At 48.9% G+C, this 21890-nt stretch overlaps 9 protein-coding genes across 9 annotated transcripts; 5 read left to right on the top strand and 4 right to left on the bottom strand.

Moving 5' to 3' along the window:
- Position 1: 1 nt before the first annotated feature.
- Positions 2-490, top strand: J7337_009961 (uncharacterized protein; the record flags this gene model as incomplete). The annotated part of the gene is made up of 1 exon (XM_044827554.1): positions 2-490. The coding sequence occupies one exon, from the start codon at positions 2-4 to the stop codon at positions 488-490; it is 489 nt and encodes a 162-aa protein (XP_044678148.1).
- A 952-nt stretch (positions 491-1442) lies between these two features.
- TCA9 (Succinate--CoA ligase [ADP-forming] subunit beta, mitochondrial) lies at positions 1443-3033 on the top strand (the record flags this gene model as incomplete). Its single annotated transcript, XM_044827553.1, has 4 exons — positions 1443-1496; positions 1591-1686; positions 1787-2936; positions 2990-3033. 4 exons carry the CDS (start codon positions 1443-1445, stop codon positions 3031-3033), a joined length of 1344 nt encoding a protein of 447 aa, XP_044678147.1.
- Positions 3034-7352: 4319 nt separating this feature from the next.
- On the top strand, positions 7353-8423 carry J7337_009959 (uncharacterized protein; the record flags this gene model as incomplete). Its single annotated transcript, XM_044827552.1, has 3 exons — positions 7353-7542; positions 7594-8281; positions 8330-8423. 3 exons carry the CDS (start codon positions 7353-7355, stop codon positions 8421-8423), a joined length of 972 nt encoding a protein of 323 aa, XP_044678146.1.
- A 171-nt stretch (positions 8424-8594) lies between these two features.
- On the bottom strand, positions 8595-9318 carry J7337_009958 (uncharacterized protein; the record flags this gene model as incomplete). The annotated part of the gene is made up of 3 exons (XM_044827551.1): positions 8595-8798; positions 8855-9218; positions 9281-9318. 3 exons carry the CDS (start codon positions 9316-9318, stop codon positions 8595-8597), a joined length of 606 nt encoding a protein of 201 aa, XP_044678145.1.
- Positions 9319-10226: 908 nt separating this feature from the next.
- Positions 10227-12491, top strand: J7337_009957 (uncharacterized protein; the record flags this gene model as incomplete). Its single annotated transcript, XM_044827550.1, has 1 exon — positions 10227-12491. The coding sequence occupies one exon, from the start codon at positions 10227-10229 to the stop codon at positions 12489-12491; it is 2265 nt and encodes a 754-aa protein (XP_044678144.1).
- Positions 12492-13521: 1030 nt separating this feature from the next.
- On the bottom strand, positions 13522-14401 carry CYC1 (iso-1-cytochrome c; the record flags this gene model as incomplete). The annotated part of the gene is made up of 3 exons (XM_044827549.1): positions 13522-13546; positions 13694-13979; positions 14392-14401. The coding sequence occupies 3 exons, from the start codon at positions 14399-14401 to the stop codon at positions 13522-13524; spliced, it is 321 nt and encodes a 106-aa protein (XP_044678143.1).
- Positions 14402-15116: 715 nt separating this feature from the next.
- On the top strand, positions 15117-15907 carry J7337_009955 (uncharacterized protein; the record flags this gene model as incomplete). The annotated part of the gene is made up of 2 exons (XM_044827548.1): positions 15117-15458; positions 15518-15907. The coding sequence occupies 2 exons, from the start codon at positions 15117-15119 to the stop codon at positions 15905-15907; spliced, it is 732 nt and encodes a 243-aa protein (XP_044678142.1).
- A 151-nt stretch (positions 15908-16058) lies between these two features.
- J7337_009954 (uncharacterized protein) lies at positions 16059-17127 on the bottom strand (the record flags this gene model as incomplete). Its single annotated transcript, XM_044827547.1, has 2 exons — positions 16059-16649; positions 16699-17127. 2 exons carry the CDS (start codon positions 17125-17127, stop codon positions 16059-16061), a joined length of 1020 nt encoding a protein of 339 aa, XP_044678141.1.
- A 493-nt stretch (positions 17128-17620) lies between these two features.
- J7337_009953 (uncharacterized protein) lies at positions 17621-18670 on the bottom strand (the record flags this gene model as incomplete). The annotated part of the gene is made up of 1 exon (XM_044827546.1): positions 17621-18670. The coding sequence occupies one exon, from the start codon at positions 18668-18670 to the stop codon at positions 17621-17623; it is 1050 nt and encodes a 349-aa protein (XP_044678140.1).
- Between the last annotated feature and the right edge of the window lie 3220 nt (positions 18671-21890).

Raw genomic sequence — 21890 nt, 5'->3', positions numbered from 1 at the left:
TATGGCAGCCCTCACCAAAAGCAAGCGAACTCTTGAAGAGCCCCAAGAAGATCGCAAAGTCAAAGTTACAAAGACCAAGAAACAATCATCACCTGCTGCACCAACCTCACCCGCTGACTTCACCACAATCATGGCTTCTCAACTAGCTCTCATCGAAGCATCCAGCCGCACACCATTCGAGAAGAGTGTATGGACACTTCTCTGCCAGATCCCACGGGGTAGCTTCTCAACATACGGTATCATGGCCGCGCATTTAAAGTCATCACCAAGAGCTGTAGGCAATGCGCTGCGACGGAATCCATTCGCACCAGAAGTACCATGTCATCGCGTTGTGGCTACTGGAGGTGCGCTGGGTGGGTTCAAAGGGAAGTGGCCTAAAGATGGTGAGGGAATCACTCTTGATGAGAAGAGGAAGCTTTTGAGAGGCGAAGGAGTGAGATGGGATGATAAGGGGAAGGTTATAGGGACACCGTTCAGCGGATTCGCATGAAATGGCCTCTGATGAGACATTAACTCTATTTTGTACTAAGTTATACAATAATAATGAACATCATGAAGTTGGAGGCTTGGTATCCTATCCCTATCACTGGACGTCTTTGTCCATGTGGGGGAAATACGGTCAACAACAAGCCTATTGTAGCCGAAACCCGGAGACGTTTTGGTATCCAACGACAACGTTTTTTATTCGTGCTTCACCTTGGACTCACCCGAGACGGATTTGCATGACCGGTTTTCACAGCTCGGTAGTCTTGTGCCGCGCTGGAACAGGTTTGGCGGTTCGTAAAAGAGTGGATCTGGCAGAGCCCTGAGACGGTAGATGATGGATCTTGGTCACCGAGATCCAATGCAATGCAAATGTGACGAGCCCGCGGGAACAGATGGTGGTTGTTATGTCATGCCATGCCATGCCATGCCATGCCGTGTCATTTGCTCGGAGAAGCGATATATTCTGTAGCATCGCCGAGGACATTGAGGTCAACTCTATACAGACTCAAAGTCAACCATATAGATAGATTAATTCAGGTTTAGAGAGAGGAAACGGGTAACAAAGGCATTATCATCAAACACGAAATGCACCACAATCAACCAACACAACAATTATTATATCATAATCAAAATCGGTGAATGTCATTTTCCGTCCTAATACTTGTCTCGTTTCTGCTCTGCCTCCAAAGTTAGCCCGACAAATCCCGTGCCCAAAATAGTGGATCAAACCACAGAGCACAAGCCTAGGTTAGTGGTCTGTCTGAGGCTCCTGATTGATTGAGCGCCGTAGCTTCGTGGATTTGGTTTTCCTCGTCATCCGAAAACCTCTTTTTCTACTGTTACCTCCTTGTGACGATCTAAACCGCTCTCTCCCCTTCTTCTCTTTATCCCCCTCAAACTCCCTCCCTTTCTCGATCATATCCCCCCAATCTCCCCTCTTTCTTTATCCCGTCACAATGTTCAAGCTCGGCCGTAGTCGTGCTGTGGCTTCGGCCCTCAACTCCTCAAAGGTATGTCCCTGTTCTGTTATCGCCCGCTAAACAAAAGCTTGTGATGCGCTTGATAAATATATATACAAGCAGTTACTAATTCTAATGTCAATAGCTCCAGTTTGCTGCACCTGCCGCTCGATTCCCCGGCGTTCAACAACGACGAGCTCTGAGCATTCACGAGTACCTCTCTGCCGACCTCCTCCGACAGGTAAGGTTTTATCTACTCAATGTCCCCCCCTTGCCGACCGTCGATACTACAAACTACGGGACTCACCTTAGAAAAAACCACGGCTGCTAACCCCCAACAGTACGGCATTGGTGTCCCCAAGGGTTCCGTCGCAAAGTCCGCCAAGGAGGCCAAGGAGATCGCTGAGAAGATTGGCAACGATGATATGGTTATCAAGGCCCAGGTCCTTGCCGGTGGCCGAGGAAAGGGTACCTTCGACAACGGCCTGAAGGGTGGTGTCCGTGTCATCTACTCTCCCCACGAGGCCGAGATGTTCGCCGAGCAGATGATCGGCCACAACCTCATCACCAAGCAGACGGGCGCTGGCGGCCGTCTCTGCAACGCCGTCTACATTTGCGAGCGCAAGTTTGCTCGTCGTGAGTTCTACCTCGCCATCCTCATGGACCGTCAGAACCAGTGCCCCGTCATTGTCTCCTCTTCCCAGGGCGGTATGGACATTGAGACCGTCGCCAAGGAGACCCCCGATGCCATCCACACCAACTACATCGACATCAACGTTGGTGTCACCGACGAGGTTGCCCGCGACATTGCCACTAAGCTTGGCTTCAGCGAGCAGTGCATCGAGGAGGCCAAGGACACCATCCAGAAGCTCTACAAGATCTTCACCGAGAAGGACTCTACCCAGATTGAGATCAACCCTCTCTCCGAGACCTCCGACCACAAGGTTCTCTGCATGGACGCCAAGTTCGGTTTCGACGACAACGCTGAGTTCCGACAGAAGGATGTCTTTGAGTGGCGCGACACCACTCAGGAGGACCCCGATGAGGTCCGCGCTGCTGAGTCCAACCTCAACTTCATCAAGCTTGACGGTGATATCGGCTGCCTTGTCAACGGTGCCGGTCTTGCCATGGCCACCATGGATATCATCAAGCTGAACGGAGGTCAGCCCGCCAACTTCCTCGACGTTGGTGGCGGTGCCACTCCTGCTGCTATCCGAGAGGCTTTCGAGCTCATCACCAGCGATGCTAAGGTCACCGCTATCTTTGTCAACATTTTCGGTGGTATCGTCCGATGTGACGCTATCGCCACTGGTCTCATCAAGACCGTTGAGAGCATGAACCTCCGAATCCCCATCATTGCCCGTCTCCAGGGTACCAACGTTGAGCAGGCTCACCAGCTCATCAACGACTCTGGTCTTAAGATCTTCTCCATCGATGACCTACAAACCGCCGCCGAGAAGGCTGTCCAGCTGTCCAAGGTCGTCAAGATGGGTAAGTTGCATTGGGCCCTACAACGCCTGTTCTGATTGCTAACACTCGAATAGCCCGCGACATCGATGTCGGTGTCGAGTTCACCCTCGGAATCTAAACAGCTCCACTTGAAAATGCTGTTAGACGAGCAGTGGTGAATGGATATGATATAATAACAAGATGTGAGACTTGACCGCCAGGAGGCTGCGGTTCCAACCAAAACCGAGAGTAGATGAAACAAACACTCATGAAAAAGAGTGGGAGACATGAGTGGAAATTCCTGTTTTTTTTTTTTAATTTAGCATGCATCGGTCGGTCTTTGGAGCTCGCTGCTCTCGTAAAGACACATGGTTTCGATGCTCTCGAATGTGTCCGATTGGTTCGATAGAAGGACGGATGATTAAAGGATGGACGGGCGATATGGTCTCCAACAAGATGATTTTTCGCGTATCCACGCCCTGCAACTGTTGTGTTCCTGCTGCTGTGATTTGTGATATGGCGTGGCGTGTGAGATTAAAGGTGACGGACGAGTCGTCATGTCTCGTGAGATGACGAGTAGACACTGAGATTCTCAAGACTCAAAATCGCACTGCCTTCCCCCAGGCACGATAGAAGAAGATTGTGCCATGCAGCCAACTTTGGCTTGCTTGGAGTCCACATGGTATCGTGATGGGTTCTTGAATCATGACAACAGCTGAGAGGTTAGAAGAGTCATTCTCAACAAAGTCAGTGGAACAAGTCACAGATGGGCTGTTGGACTAATTATGTATAAAAAGACGATTCGATGTTTCGGTCCAGACTCGGCTAATAAGTCTCTCGGATGTAAGGGCCCAATTTCATGCATCGTCTCAGAGCCGCATTCTTAGCTCATAATGGGATGATTTCAACTTGTTGACAAAATGTATTAATAATGGATCAAAGGGTTAGATGATAGATAGTATGGCGAGTATTGAGGTCGCTTATTCAAGTGAAAGGAACAAGAAGAAACAAGAGGAAGCTCTTCGGGAATAACTTTGGTTCAGATCATCAACGTGCAGTTGAAATGAAAGCCACCCATCATGGGCAAGGCTTGGCGATCTCTCGTCTCGCCGCACACCATCACAACCTAAAGTCAGCCTCAACTTTCCCACAACTCCCTGCTAATATCGTGACTTTTCTCTTTTCTCACCTTCCATCTCCACAGCATTTATCACATCATATAAACCCCCTTGAGCACAGATATTCATGACTCACCAAATGAAATCTCTGAACAAGATTTTCCCAGCTTATCCTCGGTTATTCCCCTTGCCAGCGACCCACGTCTCAATGATGAAAATCTCCTGACGTAGATAAGACATCGGATCGAGCCGCAAAGGGGCACACACGTTAACCAATGGGTTCTCGTTCCGTTGAGGTTCGAAGCGGGAATTGCGTCGGTTTCATTTCCAGATCCACTGCGGAAGAGCCGCATGCAAGCAACTTTTATAGGTAGAGGCGAGGTGAGGTGTGAGGTAGGATTTGCGAATGCCGACCCAAGACCGACGCGGGAAGAGAATCTCAGATGGAATCTGTAGATGATGGTGAGAGATGAGGCTGATGGTGAGCTATGATGGAATATAGGGTGATTTGGAGAAAGAGGGGATTTGGGAGTGATTAATTATATCTACAGAGTACTTGGAGTTGTTTTCATTGGTGAGGTTAAAGGCGTGTAAGTCAACTGTTACTGGTTGTATAGGCCAGTTTAGTATATCTAACAGCTTGCCAACTTGAGACAACAACATACCCATAACATTGCCATTAAACTATAGTAGTTGTAACAAACAGTAACACAAACTCTCCACCCAATGACCTCTATGCTATTCATTTGCAGTCCTGTCTCGTAGTGAGCTCACTCAATCATCCGTCAACCTCACGTGCCAACGCCCCCAAACCACTTCCTCCTCAACACGCAACACGCAACACCACAGCTTCACAAGCCCGTCAAGTTCAATGCAACTGCACGTCGAAATAAGGCCACAACTTTAATCAGTTGCCGCGCTTATCCCCCGTCTAGCACGTGTCCCCCATTCCCCAGGCCGACGATTGGGGGGAAAACGCGGGGAAATGGAGATTTACTTGTCGTGAGGGGAAGCAAAAAACCGCGCCATAATCCATCCCATGTAAGAAGCGGTCTTGGCTCTGGGGAAACTCGGTCAAGAGAGAGATTCACAGGAGGAGATATAAAACGTCTAAGAAGACGTGGTAAAAAGTGAAGGTATCGCGATTTGATATGTAGATTTGCAAACCCACTCTTTTCCCGGACGTCTCTCGGTATCCGGCTGAGAAGAGGAGGCTGCCCCATTTTGTTGCCGTGCATGGGTCAGGGATGGCCTTGGTCTAGTCCTGGGTCTTGCTTGGATGGCTTCGAGAGTTTTTGATGCGCAAGAAGAATACTTTTGCAAAGGAGAAGCTCGGGTTGGTTTGTTGGTCCCACATGCTACAGAAGTGAAGAAACATAAATACCCAAGACATCCTCTTCATTCTTTCGTAGATCTGTAGTTTATTCTTATCTTCTTTGGTCTTAGCAAGCGACTTACACACAACTTGACGTTGTACTTGAGATATCTTCAGTCTCAACAAGTCTTACACCTACCTATCTGACTACTCTTGCTACTCAACATTACTTCAACCACAACAACTATATCAACCTCACTCATACTCAAGATGCCCTCTTCAGTCAAGAGTTGGTTCGCTCGTCACTGCGCACCTCCACCGCCAATGACAAACAACCCTCTATGCCCATGCACAACCTGCTTCAACGGCGGTTCACACTCCAACAACTCAGCATCATTCTCCATGTCCTCATCATCACAATCACCAACCGTCGACTCAGACAACGCATCACTCAGCAGCGGTACAACATACGCTGCTTCCGCATGCAATGAGACCCCCACCAAACAATAAGACCGAACACACATACACACACACACACACACACACACACACACACACACACACACACACACACACACCCTGGTCTGACGAATTACTACCGGAACGAATAGCGAGTTTTATCTTATGGAGTTCTTGATCTATACCATTACCTGCTTGCGATTGGCGTTTGCTCGGAAACAAACAAGGGATGCCATTGTCACATCAGAAACAGAAATATGACGGGAATTTGATTGGGCTTGGGATTTGACGGGGCCGATGTGGGCTCATCCGATCCATAGGTGGAGTGCTGATTCGGATCGGCTCCGAGGCGGAGTTTACGTATTATTATGTTATAGATAAGGCACCTACCTACTTGATACTACTGAATAGAGTACAGAAGATGGCCTTTCATTATTGTATCATCGGAATGTGAATGTATCATCAGGGTCGGACCCGACCATCCCCTGTTCTCTTGATGAAGCGACCGTATGATTTGAGTAGAAACAGCTAGGAACTGCTTGACCGGGAGCCGCACAGCAACTACCTTGTCATTCAAGATGTTGGCCAAGAGTAGAGTGATCTGGAAGATCCTGCAGGTACTCTCCAGATCTAGGGTCTTCTGGCACCCACAAAAGAAGAGCATGGAATTGGGCTTCAAAATCACAGTACTTGAGTTTCTCACCCAATCACTCGTGACAATGATGCAACAAAGAGCGTGGCAGGCCTAGCACATTTCTGGCTTAACATGAGATGTTCGATAGTCTCTGACTTGATTATCTCCTTCAATCACTTTTATGGGTTCATCAGGGGCAGCTCCTTTGTTGTCAATGTAGAATGTCACTGTCATCTACTGTACCTTGTTCACTAATCTGATGACCATGTCGAAGAAGCTCGCTTCGCACTTTGACAATAACCCACCCACACTTGGATTTGATTTCTTCTTCCAGAGGCTCCCCGGAGGACGACCCGATATGTAAAAGGCCGGCGCCGTGAATTACAGTTAGCTCCCGGCCGGCCCCACACACTCCGGGTCAAAAAGCTCCGGACTTGGAGATCAGGCCATGGACCTCCGATTAAGCTTCTAACAGCAGTGGCCCATGAGAGCGATGCTACTTGATTGAGTGCTACACTCATGGGAACAAGAAGGTTACTTGTTCACTCTAAACAATCTCGGGCTCATCGTAGTCTGTAGGCGCCTCAATATAGGTGAACAGTCTATTTACAGAGATACACGGCTTGGATACTCACTAAACAGCTTCTACAGTCACATTTTGCTATGATGAAAGGATAACATCATATCTCTACCTCTACATCAAATTAATTCCAGAAAAAAATAAGCAGGACAAGTCACTACGTTGCAATGCTCCAAGCTTCCGTGCATATTTTCGCATTACTAACACCAAAGCTTTGACGTCACCTCATCATCCCACCCAATCTTCCCATCTTCATACCAGCCAAGTTTGAGTTTGGAAAACACCGCAAACAACTGGCGTACCTGAATATCGCCACGCTTGTATTAATTTACCCCCAAAAACCTTCGATATCATGCCGCATACGAAAGTCGACCCCGCCATCGTTGAGGCCCTGGGCCTGGACCCCGCCAACTCGGCTATCAACTCTCATGGTGGATCGGGCTTTGCTTCTACGTTCAAGATAACCTCTGAGAAGGACGGGAAGCCTTTGAATTACTTTGTCAAGACTGGTACAGGGAAGGAAGCTGAGGTTATGTTTACGGGTAAGTATGCGTTTTATACACATACTAATATCATGATCTAACAGAGCACAGGTGAACACGCCTCCCTTAACGCCATAGCAGACTCAGTTCCCAACTTCTGTCCCAGATCTCATGCCCACGGAGCTCTCACAGGCCGTCCAGGGCAACACTTCCTCGCCACTGACTTTCTCGATCTGGGGTCATCAGCACCTGGTGGTTCAGGCAAGACTCTAGCTTCAAAAGTTGCGCAGCTACACACAACACCAGCTCCCATCCCAGAAGGCTATGACAAGCAAATGTTTGGGTTCCCAGTCCCTACATGTTGCGGTGCTACAGAGCAGGATAACTCATGGCGAGAGTCGTGGGCTGACTTTTACGCGAATAACCGTCTGAGACATATCGCGCGTCAGGCAGTTTGCAACAACGGTGCTGATCCAGAACTTGAAGAAGTTGTTGAGACAGTTGCGAGCAAAGTTGTACCACGGCTGATTGGGGATGATGTTGTAAAGAACATCAAACCTGTCGTTATTCATGGCGATCTATGGAGTGGAAATCATTCCAAGGGGCAGATCGCAGGTCAAGGTGGATGCGAAGAAGTTGTCTACGATCCCTCAGCTGTATATGGCCACTCTGAGTTTGAACTCGGCATCATGAACATGTTTGGTGGCTTCACCAATCACTTCTGGAAGGAGTACCATGAACTGGTGCCAACGGCAGAGCCAGTAGCTGAGTGGCCAGACAGAGTGAAGCTATACGAACTGTAAGACCACCCTTTCCCTCAAACTCCACGATACTAGCATCGTCTCAGATACCATCATCTCAACCACTATGCCATGTTTGGTGGTGGCTACCGAGGAGGCGCCATGTCCATCATGAGGAAACTCATCAGCAAGTACGCATAGCAGATAGAAGTCCAAGATACTATATTTCATGATTCAAATGCAGAAATGCCTCAACGCCTCGTGTTGCCCGCTGTATACACCCAAGTCTAAGTATAGTAGAACGTACGTCTCGAAATGTAAAATGCTCTGCCCAAAATGCCTTGAAACCAAATGTCTCGCTTTGCTCCTCGTCTATGCTGCTAGCATGGCTGGTTGCTTCGCTCTCTCGGCTTGTGCCTCGACTTCTTGATTCTTCTGTACTTCTGGTAGATTCGCCACGGGGACGGAGGGTAGCTTGGCTGGACCTGTGAGTTCGGCTTCGAGAGCTTCCAGTTCGTCTTCCACCTCTTGCTCGTCCTGGTTGGAAATACGACCTCCAAGCATATCGCTGACTTCCTAGAAGTATGTAAGTATATTTCGACCAGTGAGATAACAGTATCATAGTAACGTACTTGTTGATATGCAATAGCCTCCGCCGTCTCGCCCATCAATTTCTCCACATTCTCAATCCCACCCATCTCGGCATGGATCTCCTTAAGCACCTTTGTACCCTGCTGCAGTCCAAACACCACATCTTTCTGTATAAGCGCAAACTCGACATCGTTCGTCAATTTCTCCAGCTGAGCTAATTGCGCATCTGTCTTAGCTAATAGCGACTCTTGATACTTCTTGCGCCGTAGGGCTAATAGAGCGCGCTTCTTGTCGCCTTTGGCCAGCATCTGCTTTGCGATATCGGTCTCTTTATCCGTGAGGACTGTTATGCGCCGTTGGTATTGGTGAAGCCTATCGCGCTGGTTCTTCATGTCCAGGATGGCCCTGAGGATTGTTAGTATTGAAGGCGGTCACGAGCGCAATCGCGGGGGGTGGGAGGGACGGACTTGTCCTGGGCTGTGACTTTACTTGCGTTTCCGCCCATGATGAGGATCGTGAGGATAGGTTTGGTGGTGGGTGGCCTTATCGGGAGATTGTCAAGAGAAATTGTGTGGCTGTTCAAGTCGAGGCTGGGAGTTTGCGGTTTCTGGTTTCCGTTCAATGATAGCGAACGATTGTCACGAGGGAGACCATCGTCATCGGCGCCGATACTGGGGTCCAGGGTCTTATCGATAAGCAAGACCCCTCTAAGTTGACATAATTCCTTGAGCAGATTTTCAAGTAAAGATTATGAAACTTTCTTTAGTAAAGCCTTGAGTAAAACATAAGGTATTTATAAAATTTCCCTAATTTTAAGCCTAAACAATGAACCGTATCTGCAAATCAAATAGTAGGACCACTTCAATTGTACAATACCTCATTGCTAGATATCCGGAGTGTTCACACTTTGCGAGGCCAAAGGCATATCGAGTGAGTAGCTTAGACATAACTCCATATGAAGCATAGATAAAGAACAATACCGAGGAAGAGAGACATGAGACATGATATTGTTACACGAGTGGCATCACAATATAAGAATTGAACTACGTGATGGGCAAGTCAATTTCGATCTATCTCAATTCCAAACAACCGTACGTACTTGTCTCTAGCCACACTGAAGTCTCAATGAACTTAATCAACAAGGTTGCCTTTGGGCTGCAGCATCTCAAGCAACTCTAATCAGGATGAACACGTCGCCTGACCAGCTGAAGAGCTATAAAACCCGGGGAGTCGCTTTGAATTTCATTATCAAACCACTACCTTATACCTTCGTCAGTGAATCACTGTGGGGTACCTTTTTTTGTCACCTCCTTCCGCCTCTTAAGTTTTTTTTCCCCGTCCAACCTTCGGAGATCTTGCACCTTCCATTAACATCAAAGCCGTCGTCGTTGACGCGACAAGTCCTGAGCGGTAATGACTCTAGGAGACAGGAAGCCGCGCCTCAGTCTAAGGCAGGGGCTCGATCGCGATGTGTACATGGTCATGAAGAAGCTTGAGGATGCAAACGACGGCAAGCCTTTCAAAACATCATCATCTGTTTACGACGCTATCAAGAAATCAAATTCTAGCCTTAGCCGACAAAAGAAGCGCCCTTTGGAAGACTCGATCGACCGCGTACTTCAATTCCGCAAAGAAGAGCTCGGCGATTCAAGCGACTCTGAAGCCGAACTCGAAGAACCACCCAAGCCCGACGACGACCGTTTCCTTCTCAACAGACAAATGACGAAGCACTGGAACACGACAACATCTACAACTCCCGATAACATGCCTCAGTCTACGAACGAAAGACCCCGCGCGAACAAGAAGCGTCGCTTGCAGGAAGATGGAGAAGAGCGAGCAAAGGATGGTGGCATCACGACCAAGGGTGCTTTGACGGATACAGATGCTGCACCTACAGAAAAGCAAGACAAAGCACCTCTGAAGAAAACACAAAAGACGAGCCGCTACAAGCTCGAGCTTCCTTCCGGCCTGGTTGAGCTTGGAGGTGTGAAAGAAATGCAACAAGGTATTATCGAACATATAAAATGTCTTTTCAAATGGCCAGGAACATACTCTACCAACGGCTGGCGAGGGCTCCCTGGTCTTCTTCTCTCAGGCCCGACTGGCATTGGCAAGACGACGTTGATCAGATCAACAGCTGCGAAGCTCGACTTGCCGATTGTGCATCTTATGGGATGCTTTGAGGACCCGGAGCGCATGGAAAAAAGCCTTAACGAGGCGGTTGAGGAAGCCATGCGAGTCGCTCCGTGTATCATGTTTATCGAAAAGCTTGACTGGTTTATGTCTAGACCTGGAGCTATTGGTCATAGCGAAAGCCATCGTCGCAACGTTTTACAGTTCATCCGACAGATGCGGCGTATCGCAGCTGAGCAAGACAAAGACAGACGCATTTTAGCAATGGCTACAACATCCCGAATTACAGATATCGACCCTACTATTATCACGACTGGATTGTTTGAGGAGACCATCCAGATGAGGATACCAGATCTTGAGGCTCGACGAGATATCTGGAGTGTCATTGCCGGAAAGATAAATCTAGCAGAAGATGTCGACTTTGCAGAGCTTGCCAAGATTACTCATGGTTTCCTCGGCGCTGACATTATCAACGTCGCCAGACGCGCTCAGTTGTACCCGCAGAAACGCATGATGCACATGGATCAATATCGTCACTACTTCATCGACACATCAGCCCAGTCACAACCAGATCTAGATCTCATGGAACTTGCCGACCAACAATCGCCTAGCCCTATTACTGAATACCCTAGTTTACCTATGTTCCAAGAGGATTTCAAAAAGGCTATCAAAGACTATACCCCCTCCCTACGAAAAGAGGGCTTCACCGTCATTCCCAACGTCTCCTGGGAGCAGGTCGGTGCTCTCAAGGCTGCCCGCGATCAGCTCAACATGTCAATCATTGGACCCATCAAAACCCCCGAGCTCTACCGTCGTGCTGGCCTTAGCCGTCCAGCAGGTTGCCTTCTCTGGGGCCCCCCTGGCTGCGGTAAAACCCTCGTCGCTCAAGCTGTCGCCAACGAAGCACAGGCAAGCTTCATCCTTATCAACGGGCCGGAATTACTTAATAAGTACGTCGGTGAATCAGAGCGCGCAGTGCGTGAGCTATTCAACCGGGCGCGCTCATCAACACCCTGCATCCTCTTCTTCGATGAAATGGATTCCCTCGTTCCAAAGCGAGACAATGCATCAACAGAGGCAGGCACCCGTGTTGTCAACGCACTGCTCACGGAGCTCGATGGTGTTCAAGATCGCACAGGCGTATATGTTATCGGCACAACCAACAGACCAGATATGATCGACCCGGCCATGCTTCGACCCGGCCGTCTCAATGTCCGTCTTTTCATCGACCTACCTACCCCTGACGAGAGGGTCGATATCCTCCGAGCCATCTATCGCACAAATCACCCCGACGCAACAGCCGAGGAATTCGACCGCCTCGAGCCCATTGCTCGAGATACCCGCTGCACCGACTTTAGCGGTGCTGATCTAGGCGGACTCCATGTGAAGGCTGCCGAAAGTGCCCTTCGACGATGCCTTCAGGGGGTTAAGCCAGAGGCTGAGATTGACGGGGTGGATTGGGAGCATGCCCTCTCCACCACCTATAGAAGTGTGCAGAATCCTGAGACTTATCGAAAACTTGAGGTGAAGTTGGGGAAATCCTAGATGATTTTCATGATGACACAAGAGTATATTCCTTAATTGAATAAAATATCATCAAAGATATGACTTGCTTTAGCCCTAGAGTCCTAAATATAGTCTAAAGAAATACTAAAGTTAGAGAGTATATTCTTTAGATCTAGATAGTATGCTCTAATCTTATGACTTCGTTCCCAAAGTTATGAATGTAGTCTGAAGAAATACTAAAGCCAGCTGAAGAAACTCGCATCGTGAATATGTTTTCTCTCACCTTCATGTCTCATCACGTCACACTGAACCCCAACCGATGCCAGCCACGGTGGCTCAAAATTTCCCCAACACCTGTCAATGAAACCTCATTTTCATGCCAGGGGTAAAAAAAAAAAAAAGCAAAATCTCCAAAAAACGAGAGACAAGACAAGCACACCGCCCGCCGATCGCCGCAGGTCCCGCATACGCCGCCGGAGCAATGGAGGCGCACGGAAATAGCTCGGCAATCCCAAAGTCATGATGAGGGAAAAAACTCGAAGTGGGATGGAAAAATAATAGAAACATGCTCATGAAAAAGAACCGGTTTGCGCGGATGACCCTCTCTGTACGGGGCGCTCGGGTATCAAGGAGACTGGACATGTAATCGGTTTTGACGGCATTGAGATTGGCTCGTGGCATCGTATCATGGTAAAAATGACGTTCACAGGTGATTCCAAATGCATAATTATGAGACACGGATGAAGTAAACACGAAGTGAATGAGGGTAGAAAAAGAATAGTTTTAACATCTCTATCGTAACAAAAATCGGGCTATGATGCGGACACGTTTAATTTTGGTCTCATGTCATTCCTGTTTTTCCGCCTCAAACCAACGCCAGGCTTTTCTTCGTGGGTGAAAAAGACGGTTGTGTTGTATGGAACGGAAGTCGCATAAAGAGGAGAGATGGGAATAGGATACGAAGCACGTGGCATGTCTTAACAAGTGCTGTGTAGAGTCTATAGTACAAACGCCCCTTGGCGGTCCCCATCTATCGAAAGTCGTAACATTACACGCGATCCATAGTCGCTTATTTGGTAGAGTCCTTGAGGTAGCTGTGAGACATGTTAGTAGCTGTTGTGATGCAGTGGGGGAATGAGAGCATGGCAGTTTGGAATCATATAGTATCACAGTAACCCCTCGAGAGAAACGGCGAGCCAATGTCCAGAGCTGACTGCAACTCAACAGAGTAAAAAACTTACGCAATAAGGTCGTTGCGGTCCTTGGCCTTCTTCAAGCCACCGAAGGCCATCTTGGTACCGGGGATGTACTTCTTGGGGTTCTCGAGGTACTCGAAGAGAGTGTCGTCGTTCCACTCAATGCCCTTCTGCTTGTTGGCATCGGTGTAGGCGTAGCCCTCGACGGAACCAGTCTTGCGGCCCCAGAGGCCGTGCAGGGCAGGGCCGATCTTGTTGCCGCCGTCCTTCTCAACGGTGTGGCACTGAGCACATCGGGTCTTGAAGAGGTTGGCACCCTTCTTGATATCGCCTGCACATGGTGAGTTAGTAAATGAGTTCTCGGCTGAGTGAGTTTTGGCTCTGGTGAGGCTGTGTAGACGAGGTTCGTGAGTCTGGTGAGAGGACGAAAGAAGAGTCGCCTTGGTGTTTCAGAGGCGTGGCACGAATTGTTGTTGAGTCTTGGTGAACACTTCGTGGTCATGGGAAAACCAGTTCTGGGTAAATGACGCAGGCAACAGGGTCAGCAGGCCAACCTCAGCTAGGTGACCAGAGTATGACTCTCTGCCATTGTGCAAAAAGATCCTGATTCCCTCGAGACTCGAATTGAAAGTCGTGATATCCTCTGCGAAAAGCGTCTCCCCTTTCGTTGTCCTCAATTGCATCTCTCGAAACCTTGCGCTACAACCGGCGCAAACCAAAGCAAGCTGTGAGAATAGACTTACCGCCAGCCATTGTGAATGTGGTTTTTGATTAAGGAGTTAAAAGGTGGTAGTAAATTCAACGACAGGCGTTAGCCAAAGACGAGAGCAAAGGATAAATTGAGTGTTGAGAGTGTGGATGTGGGAAGAAAGAAGAGAGGGAGGGAGAGAGAGAGGAAGAAAAAGATCCGAAGCAAGAAAATAAAACTTTATGACAGCATGACACGACTGGCCTAGGACCACGCCGGATCGCTCAATTCTCTCAGAGCGCCACAGGTGGCTGATGATTTTCCAGCCAATCACAGTGCAAGAGTAAGTAAGCCGACATTCTTCCCCCTGTCGACTCTGAATGTGGCTCCGGGTAAAGTCGGGACATAGCACCCCAAAGCGGGTCTTCCATCGGCGATTGCTTTTTTCCCAGGGTCGGGCTAGTCATGTCATCCTCAGGCTCTTTCATCATGAAAAAATCTCAAATTCAATTCCTCAGTCATTCCATCCATGGAATCTTGTGACCTTGTCGAAAAAGACCTTAGGCCCACTAACCCCGTAACAGTCTAGGGTCGACCGGCTCAAGGAGTGGGACCTCCGTCCCGGGACCTCGTTTGTTTCTCAACGGCTCCGGAAAAAAGATTCTTCTTGTTTGGGCAGACGTGAGGGCATCACGAAACCACCACAACAAACAAAGCTCCAAGGCCAAGAGGTGGAACAACAAACGCACATATTGTTATAGTTCGTCACACATCCCAACAATGGCATCTCGCGCCATCATCCCCCGCTTTCTCCTCCCTCTTCAGGGTCCTCTGTGGCGTGGTATCAGCATCCCGCTCTCACAGAACAGCATCCGAATTCGCTTCGCCTCTTCATCCTCAAAGGGAAAGCCTATTGTTCTCGAGAAGCCCGCTCGTTTCAACCCTCCTTCTCATGGCTCCCGCCTCAAGAAGAACCATGTGCCTAAACATTACGGCCCTGAGCTCACCGCTTCCGAGGTCGCTGCTCAGAACAAGAAGCACTATCCCGGTATGATGGCTCCCGAGGGGACATGGGAGCACTTTTTCTGGCACAGTAGGCTTTTGCATACTTTTATCACCATGGTATGTTTACTATACAGCTTCACCTGTTCAACTGCCCGCAGTATACTGACCCCCGCCAGGGAACTCTTTTCGCCCTTGGTGTTTTCACCTTTTTCATGAACTACGCCTACAACTCGCCATACAAGGAGCTCGTCCCTCCCATTTCAGACCTCTGGACGCACCCTCTTCACTTCTTCGTCGCCTGGAAGAATGTTATTGTCCTGCACGAGAAGGACAAGGCCGAGAAAGCTAGGGACCACCGAACGGACCATCTCGACGATGTAGCTAAGCGCCGACTTTTCATGAAGATGCACGGAATCGAGGCCAAGGACCCTGTGACTGTTGTGTTTGGCAAGGGTGAGGAGGATCCCAAGCCTGAGCAAGCTGCTGTGGAGGACGAGCTAGTGCAAAAGGTCGAGGTGCAAGAGAAGGTTGAAGAGCCCAAGAAGAAGTGGTTTGGTGTCTTCTAAGATGCCTATGTAAAAACAAAGATGCAAGAATCTGCATGTATGATATAGCTGTAGCATAACGATCTCCATGCCCAGGGATCATACGTTGTACGATTACATGAAATCCAGCCTCATGAGGCTTTGTACTTTTCTATCACACCCCATATTTGTCTCATGTGAGCTCGACACCCTCCAGGCCCTCCAAAACCTCATCCGCAACTCCACCCTTCTCCAGTACAGCCTGTATTATACTGTCCATTACTCCAAACTTGGTTCCACCCAATGGTGCCTTCCACACGCCCTGAGTTGTTTGGGGCTCTCCCTTTTGTGCAGTTCCATTCGTCGTGTGCGGCACTCCGGGCGGTGTGAGCCTTGATGGCGGGTCAATGGTTCGAATAGACAGCAACTTGAGCTCGCGGCTCTTCTTGTCCAGCTCCATGTCGCCCTCAGCTGCGACTCGACGGACCTCCGCCACAGATACGGCCAGCGCTGTCTCCGCGACAGCCAATTCCTCCTTTGCAGGGTCGAAGATGATGTTGTCGCCAATCGCAACCACGAGAAGTGTGATAGATGGTCGTGAGCCTGCCGCATCAGCACCATCGCGAGGGTACAAGAATGTCGAGGCCTCCCAATCGTCGTTGAACATAGGGTCCTCGTCGCCTTCAGACTTGAGGCGGGGCAAACGGGTGGCCAGAAGAGCGAGATGTGTTGTGAGTGATAGTAGTGGGAGAGGGTATGATAGCGGAGGAGATATTAGTAGAACCTGTACCATTTTAGCATTGCGTTTGTTTCTTTGTATAATGACCACATACGTCGAGATATAGTCGCCAGTGAAACCGTCTGTTGATTCTCAATTTCTTGGCAAACTCATTATCTGCCAATAGCGCCTCTCTCAACATTTCTGCCAGGAATATTGTCGAGGCTTCATCATCTCTCTGTCCTGGGATCTCAACTGCCAATTCGAGCCAGTCACCCCTTGTTCGATCTTCTTCGTCTTGCTGCTGCTCTTCGCTTCCTCCAGTCTTCTCAATCTCAGCCTTGACTCCTACAATGGCCTCGGTGCCATCAGCGAAATGTACGCGCGCGCTGCCATTGGTACCCGGCAGAACACCCGTCTCTGCTGTCAAGGGACGGAATTGTGTCGGTATGCGTCCATCGGGTCGGATTGGAGGATGTAACGAGAGTGACTGGTGAAGATACGCAAGTTCGGCTGGCGAGAAGAGATTTATCTGGGACGCCATGATGATTATGGTACAGGCAAGTTCCCCGTTCGCAAACTGTCGCACAAAGCGCTGAGATACGTATCAATGTCAGCGCGCTTGGCCGCCTGAAAGGAAGATGCGACGCGAAACAGTAATGACGCTGAGTTTTGGTGTTGAAAGAAAAGGTTGGCCCTTCACCGAGGTGAGTGATAAGATAAGGCAACAAAAAGTGTTGTGGGCTGGCGGGGTGCGGGCAAGCTTGGGAAGCATAGCTCCACCACCAATCAAGCGTCACAGTCCAACTACATCGTATAGCTCCAATACGGAGTATTTATTAAAACATCGAGACATGTATTCATTCTTCAGACTTTAAATAACATACCTCTACATTGGACATTCTTTCATTAGACATGATAAATATGTTGAGCAGTGAAATGTGTCGACTTTGAACCGATCCTTAAGATTTCGCCAACAAGATGGAGCAGAAATCATCTCTTGATACTTATTACCATCCCAGTCCTGATATATCCGTTTAGGGTCTCCGGGAAAAGTCCAGGCAAATCCGGTCCATCAAGTCAGGGCCAATTGCCGCGATGAGCTCAGCAACACCAGCTCTCATTCCTGGATATTCCTCGACCCCCTTTTCCTCCCAGCTGACGAGATCAGAGGTTTCGTATAATGGGGCTTTCGGGGATATCTTCAAAGCGATATGATCCATATCCCACTCAGCGACCGTAGATATCGGAGGTATACCCGGCATCCCGGTTGCAAACAACCAGTTGCTGTCATCTTCATCGGATGCTGCAGAGTCGGAACCTTTGTCCCCCCCTTTGTCACTCTGGTTTGGATCCTCGGTAGGCGACGCAAAACCTTGTTCGATCTCGCGAGAGGCCTGCTCCTTTTCAAGCGAAAGGCTCACGTACGGCTTTTTGTCGAGGAGGTCCAACACAGTTCGATCCAGCGGGTCCCATGTCAAAGACACAGGGTCAAGAACATACTGAGGTGAGTAATCAATCTTGTACCACATCTTGGGGCAGTTGTGTATATAATAGCCTGGGTACCACCAGCCATAGCCCTCCTCGATGGATAGAGCAATCTCATACAGTGCACCAAGCTTCCCTGGCGAATGCTGGTGAATGCTTTCATGGTAAAGAAAGTATACTGAGCTTACACACTCGGGCAAGAGGTCAAGCACTCCAATGGCAACTAGCTTGCCATCCAGTCTGTAACATTGGTGATACGAACCCAGGCGACGTTTACGCCCATCGGGTGTCACCATTGTTTCTCTCCTCAAAGGCGAGTCACAAAGGAAGCGTCTGAATCCGGTCTTGGTAATTTCATCCGGAGACTCCTTGTGAACTACCGCCTGGTAGTTCTGGTAAACAGCAAACTTCTCATCCGTACAATCATCATGCTCTAGAGTCACGACGAGTTTATGGGCAGCCTCAGCGGGATTCTTCAGGTTAGCCTCTTCAGCCTCGTGAACCCGTTCGACGAGATCAAAATGGTTATCCCGTTTCTTGGCCTCATCACGCGACTTGGGATACAGGCGAGCCGCTTCTTTCATGTAAGTCTCTCCCATGATATACTTGTTGAAACGATTGACGGTCTGCCGTTGATCTCTGGATGGCTTGAACAGGCTAGAATCAAGACGAATAGTATAGTGTGGGCAACATGACCGACGTTGATCGGGTCGGTACATGAGAGTGCCTGAACGTCTCCAATATCTATCAAGGAGAGTTTGATAGAACGCAGGACTCAAAGAATTTGCCACTGCGTGGTAAGCGTAGCCTATAACCCCACGTACTAGTTAGCCTTATGTTCAAGAGACCGTGTGACTCAAGTGCTTATACGAAGTGGTCAATCTGAACTTCAGAACAACCGTCGATGACACGGCTGTGGAATCACGGGTGTCTCGTGACGCAGGTGTATGCGAGTCTTGGGGTGGCCAAAAGGTACTGGAGGTGCAGGGGCTCAATTCACGTTTTGACTGACTCTTGTCACGTTTCCCACAGTAACCGCATCTTGATGATTTGAAGTATCCTAGGCATCAGTCAGCATTCGGTGAAGAGAAAGGCACAAACGACAATTGTGTGGGGGTAGTGTTTTCTGAGATGTCAACGAATGGAGATTATGCGTGGGGGAGTAGAAAGCGAAGTCATGTAAAGCAGAAGAGGAAAATGACCAAAATGATACTTGACGTCTGATATAGCATCATGAACCCTGAAGCTGCCCTGCTATGCCTTATCATATGACAATAAAATGTCATCGTTTGTGATTGGGACCTTTATCGGTGCTTTACATAAAGACCAACGACAACACTGAGCTAGGAAACATTGAGGCCAGGAGTGGCCTTGCCAATCATGAATCCAAGGGAATGAATGGTCCTTAGACATAAAACTGGTGAATACAGCAAAGGAATAAGCCAATTGGCATGCTTCAAGAGGCAGACATAGGTTTGTTGAAGTCGAGATACATACCCACACTTGTGAGCAGACGTAAGCGAGCTAGGAGTGCTAATGAATTGATAGTGGCATTGATCCTTGACGCACAAGCACCAAGATTGCGGAACCGTTGAACATGAGACTATGATCAACTGTCTGTCATTGACCAAAGTGGAAGCCGTCTGTAGGCTAAATTGGGACTGATATTGACGTGGATGTGGATGCCCTCGGGCTCCATGCAATTGTGAAAGAAGGGTCAAGTGAAATATGGAACGAACTTGTCCCGGACGGGGAAAACGGGGGCGCCACGGGGACCGGCCGCGACGGAGCTTAAGCGCAGGCGCCGGCAACCAACGACAGGCCGGCATTAGACCACGGGGCTGATCGGTTGGAGAAGAACGTGGGAATAAGCACTCACCAATTGGGGTCATATATTCGTACTGCAACAACGCATCTTCAGGGATGTGCATGCCGCTTGGTTCCATTGTGAACCTTGAACCTGCACTGCACGACTGGAGTCGTGTTTCCTCAAAGAGCTGTTGGTAATAGGTGAGATGAATGCTCTGATGATGTCTTGCCGGAGACGGAAGGACGATGGTGGTGTACGGCGGATGAGGGGCACCGAACCTTTCTCACGGGCCACAACGAGGAGTTTAAATCACCCACGAGGTGCGAGTAGTGCTATCCGAGATGGGCAAGTCGCTGCGTGAGGTACGGTAGGTACTGATAAATTACCACACGTAGGTACCGTACGTGGTAGGTCCCTCGAGCGGGAGGAAGACGGAGAGAGGGGCAGACTCCCGAGCCTTGGAGATGGAGAACGGAGAATGGAGGGGGCGTGTGAGTTTGTTGAGGGAGGTTCAACAAGTGACGAAAGCTGCGATCGCGTGCCTGCTGATTCCCCCTCTCAATGCGAGAGCGTGGGATGTTGTGTCTGCGGTTGGTGAACAGGTAGTCGATTAACCCAGTTGGTTGACTATTTGGGGTGCACACGAACGATGATGACGAGACGCTGGCTGCGGATGATATCCAGGGATTGGCGCTGAGAGTGAGGGATGTGATCGTGTGCGCGCATGTGCAACAGAGTTGACCAAAATCGAGCTGTTTCGATCTAACTTTAGGCGACCAAGCTAGTGTAGTCGAACAGGGGTTCAAAGACACAGAAACTGGACTGACGGGTGTGTAACACCTAGAGTAGTAGACCAGACCTGACCGTGCTGTAGGCGGCTATAGCTGTAGTTGTGCAACGGTTTCGAAAGCGGCAGCCGGTAGAATGTAGGTAGGCTCCACGGCAAAGTTCCGATATCCTTTAGAAGCTACGGATCCTCTGGGTTGGTATGGTGCCCTATGTAGGTTTGACCGAGAGAATGTCAAGGGAGTAAAATAAAAGATAGTACGTGTGGGGTGTTGGGTTCTATGCTAAGATGGGAAAGATAGCAAAAGGTTGAAGATGGATGATGGATGAGATCAACCATTGCTCAGCTCCGCTAGTCAAGCTCCAAGCAAGGCAACAACCACTGGAAGCTGCATCTTCAATTGCAATGGCGGGGTGCTAGGTATTCTGGCCACCCAAAATAGAGACCTAGGGCTACAATTCTCTAGGCATCCAAATCTCTGCCGATACCTTTTATAATTCATGAAAGGAGCATTTATTAGCTGCAGCGTTGCTAGCAATATCGAAATTCACATGCAATCATCATATGCAATCAGAGATCCAAGGTTGCGGTGTTCTGTTGCAGGATATGTATGTACACTATGCTTAAAGCCAATTTCATTGCTAAATCCGACTGCAAATATTCAAGTTTGCTCTCAAAAGTTACACAGATTAGTCTACAACACGCAAGATATCCCAGGCCCGTCTCGTATCCAGTAGGAAGATTTCCGACCTCTCCAGCATTTCCTCGACTTCTACAGAACCAGATTCGATACAAGGCTGAGTCTGTGTCACCCACCTTCTCACATGTCTGTCATCTCATTTCATCTCATCCTGATTAATAAATGAAAAAGTACCTGTCTCTTCAGAGCATAAACAACGAGATGGGATTGGAGGAATCGATTGCCCTGGCTTTTGGTGGCCAATCCCTCAACGTTGATGACTAGCCTCTCTACAGGTACAGCATTCTATTATTCCTTGCATGCTGCAGCCAAAAAAAAAAAAAAAAAAAAAAGTCGCTGTGCGACGAATGAGGTGAAACGAAAGGAAAGAAACCTACAGGTCTTACTAGCCTCAAAACTGACGGTCCCGGGCGAATCGAGCAACGATACGGCATTAGTGTGTGTTGCTTCTTGTTGCTGTGTTTGCTCCATTGCTCTGCAGATTTTTTTGGCAGTTTTTGGACTCGCCTCGAGACAATGTTG

The sequence above is a fragment of the Fusarium musae genome, chromosome 7 (assembly GCF_019915245.1).
Source record: "Fusarium musae strain F31 chromosome 7, whole genome shotgun sequence".
NCBI classification, from domain to species: Eukaryota; Fungi; Ascomycota; class Sordariomycetes; order Hypocreales; family Nectriaceae; genus Fusarium; species Fusarium musae.
This window is presented reverse-complemented; position numbering and strand designations above follow the sequence as displayed.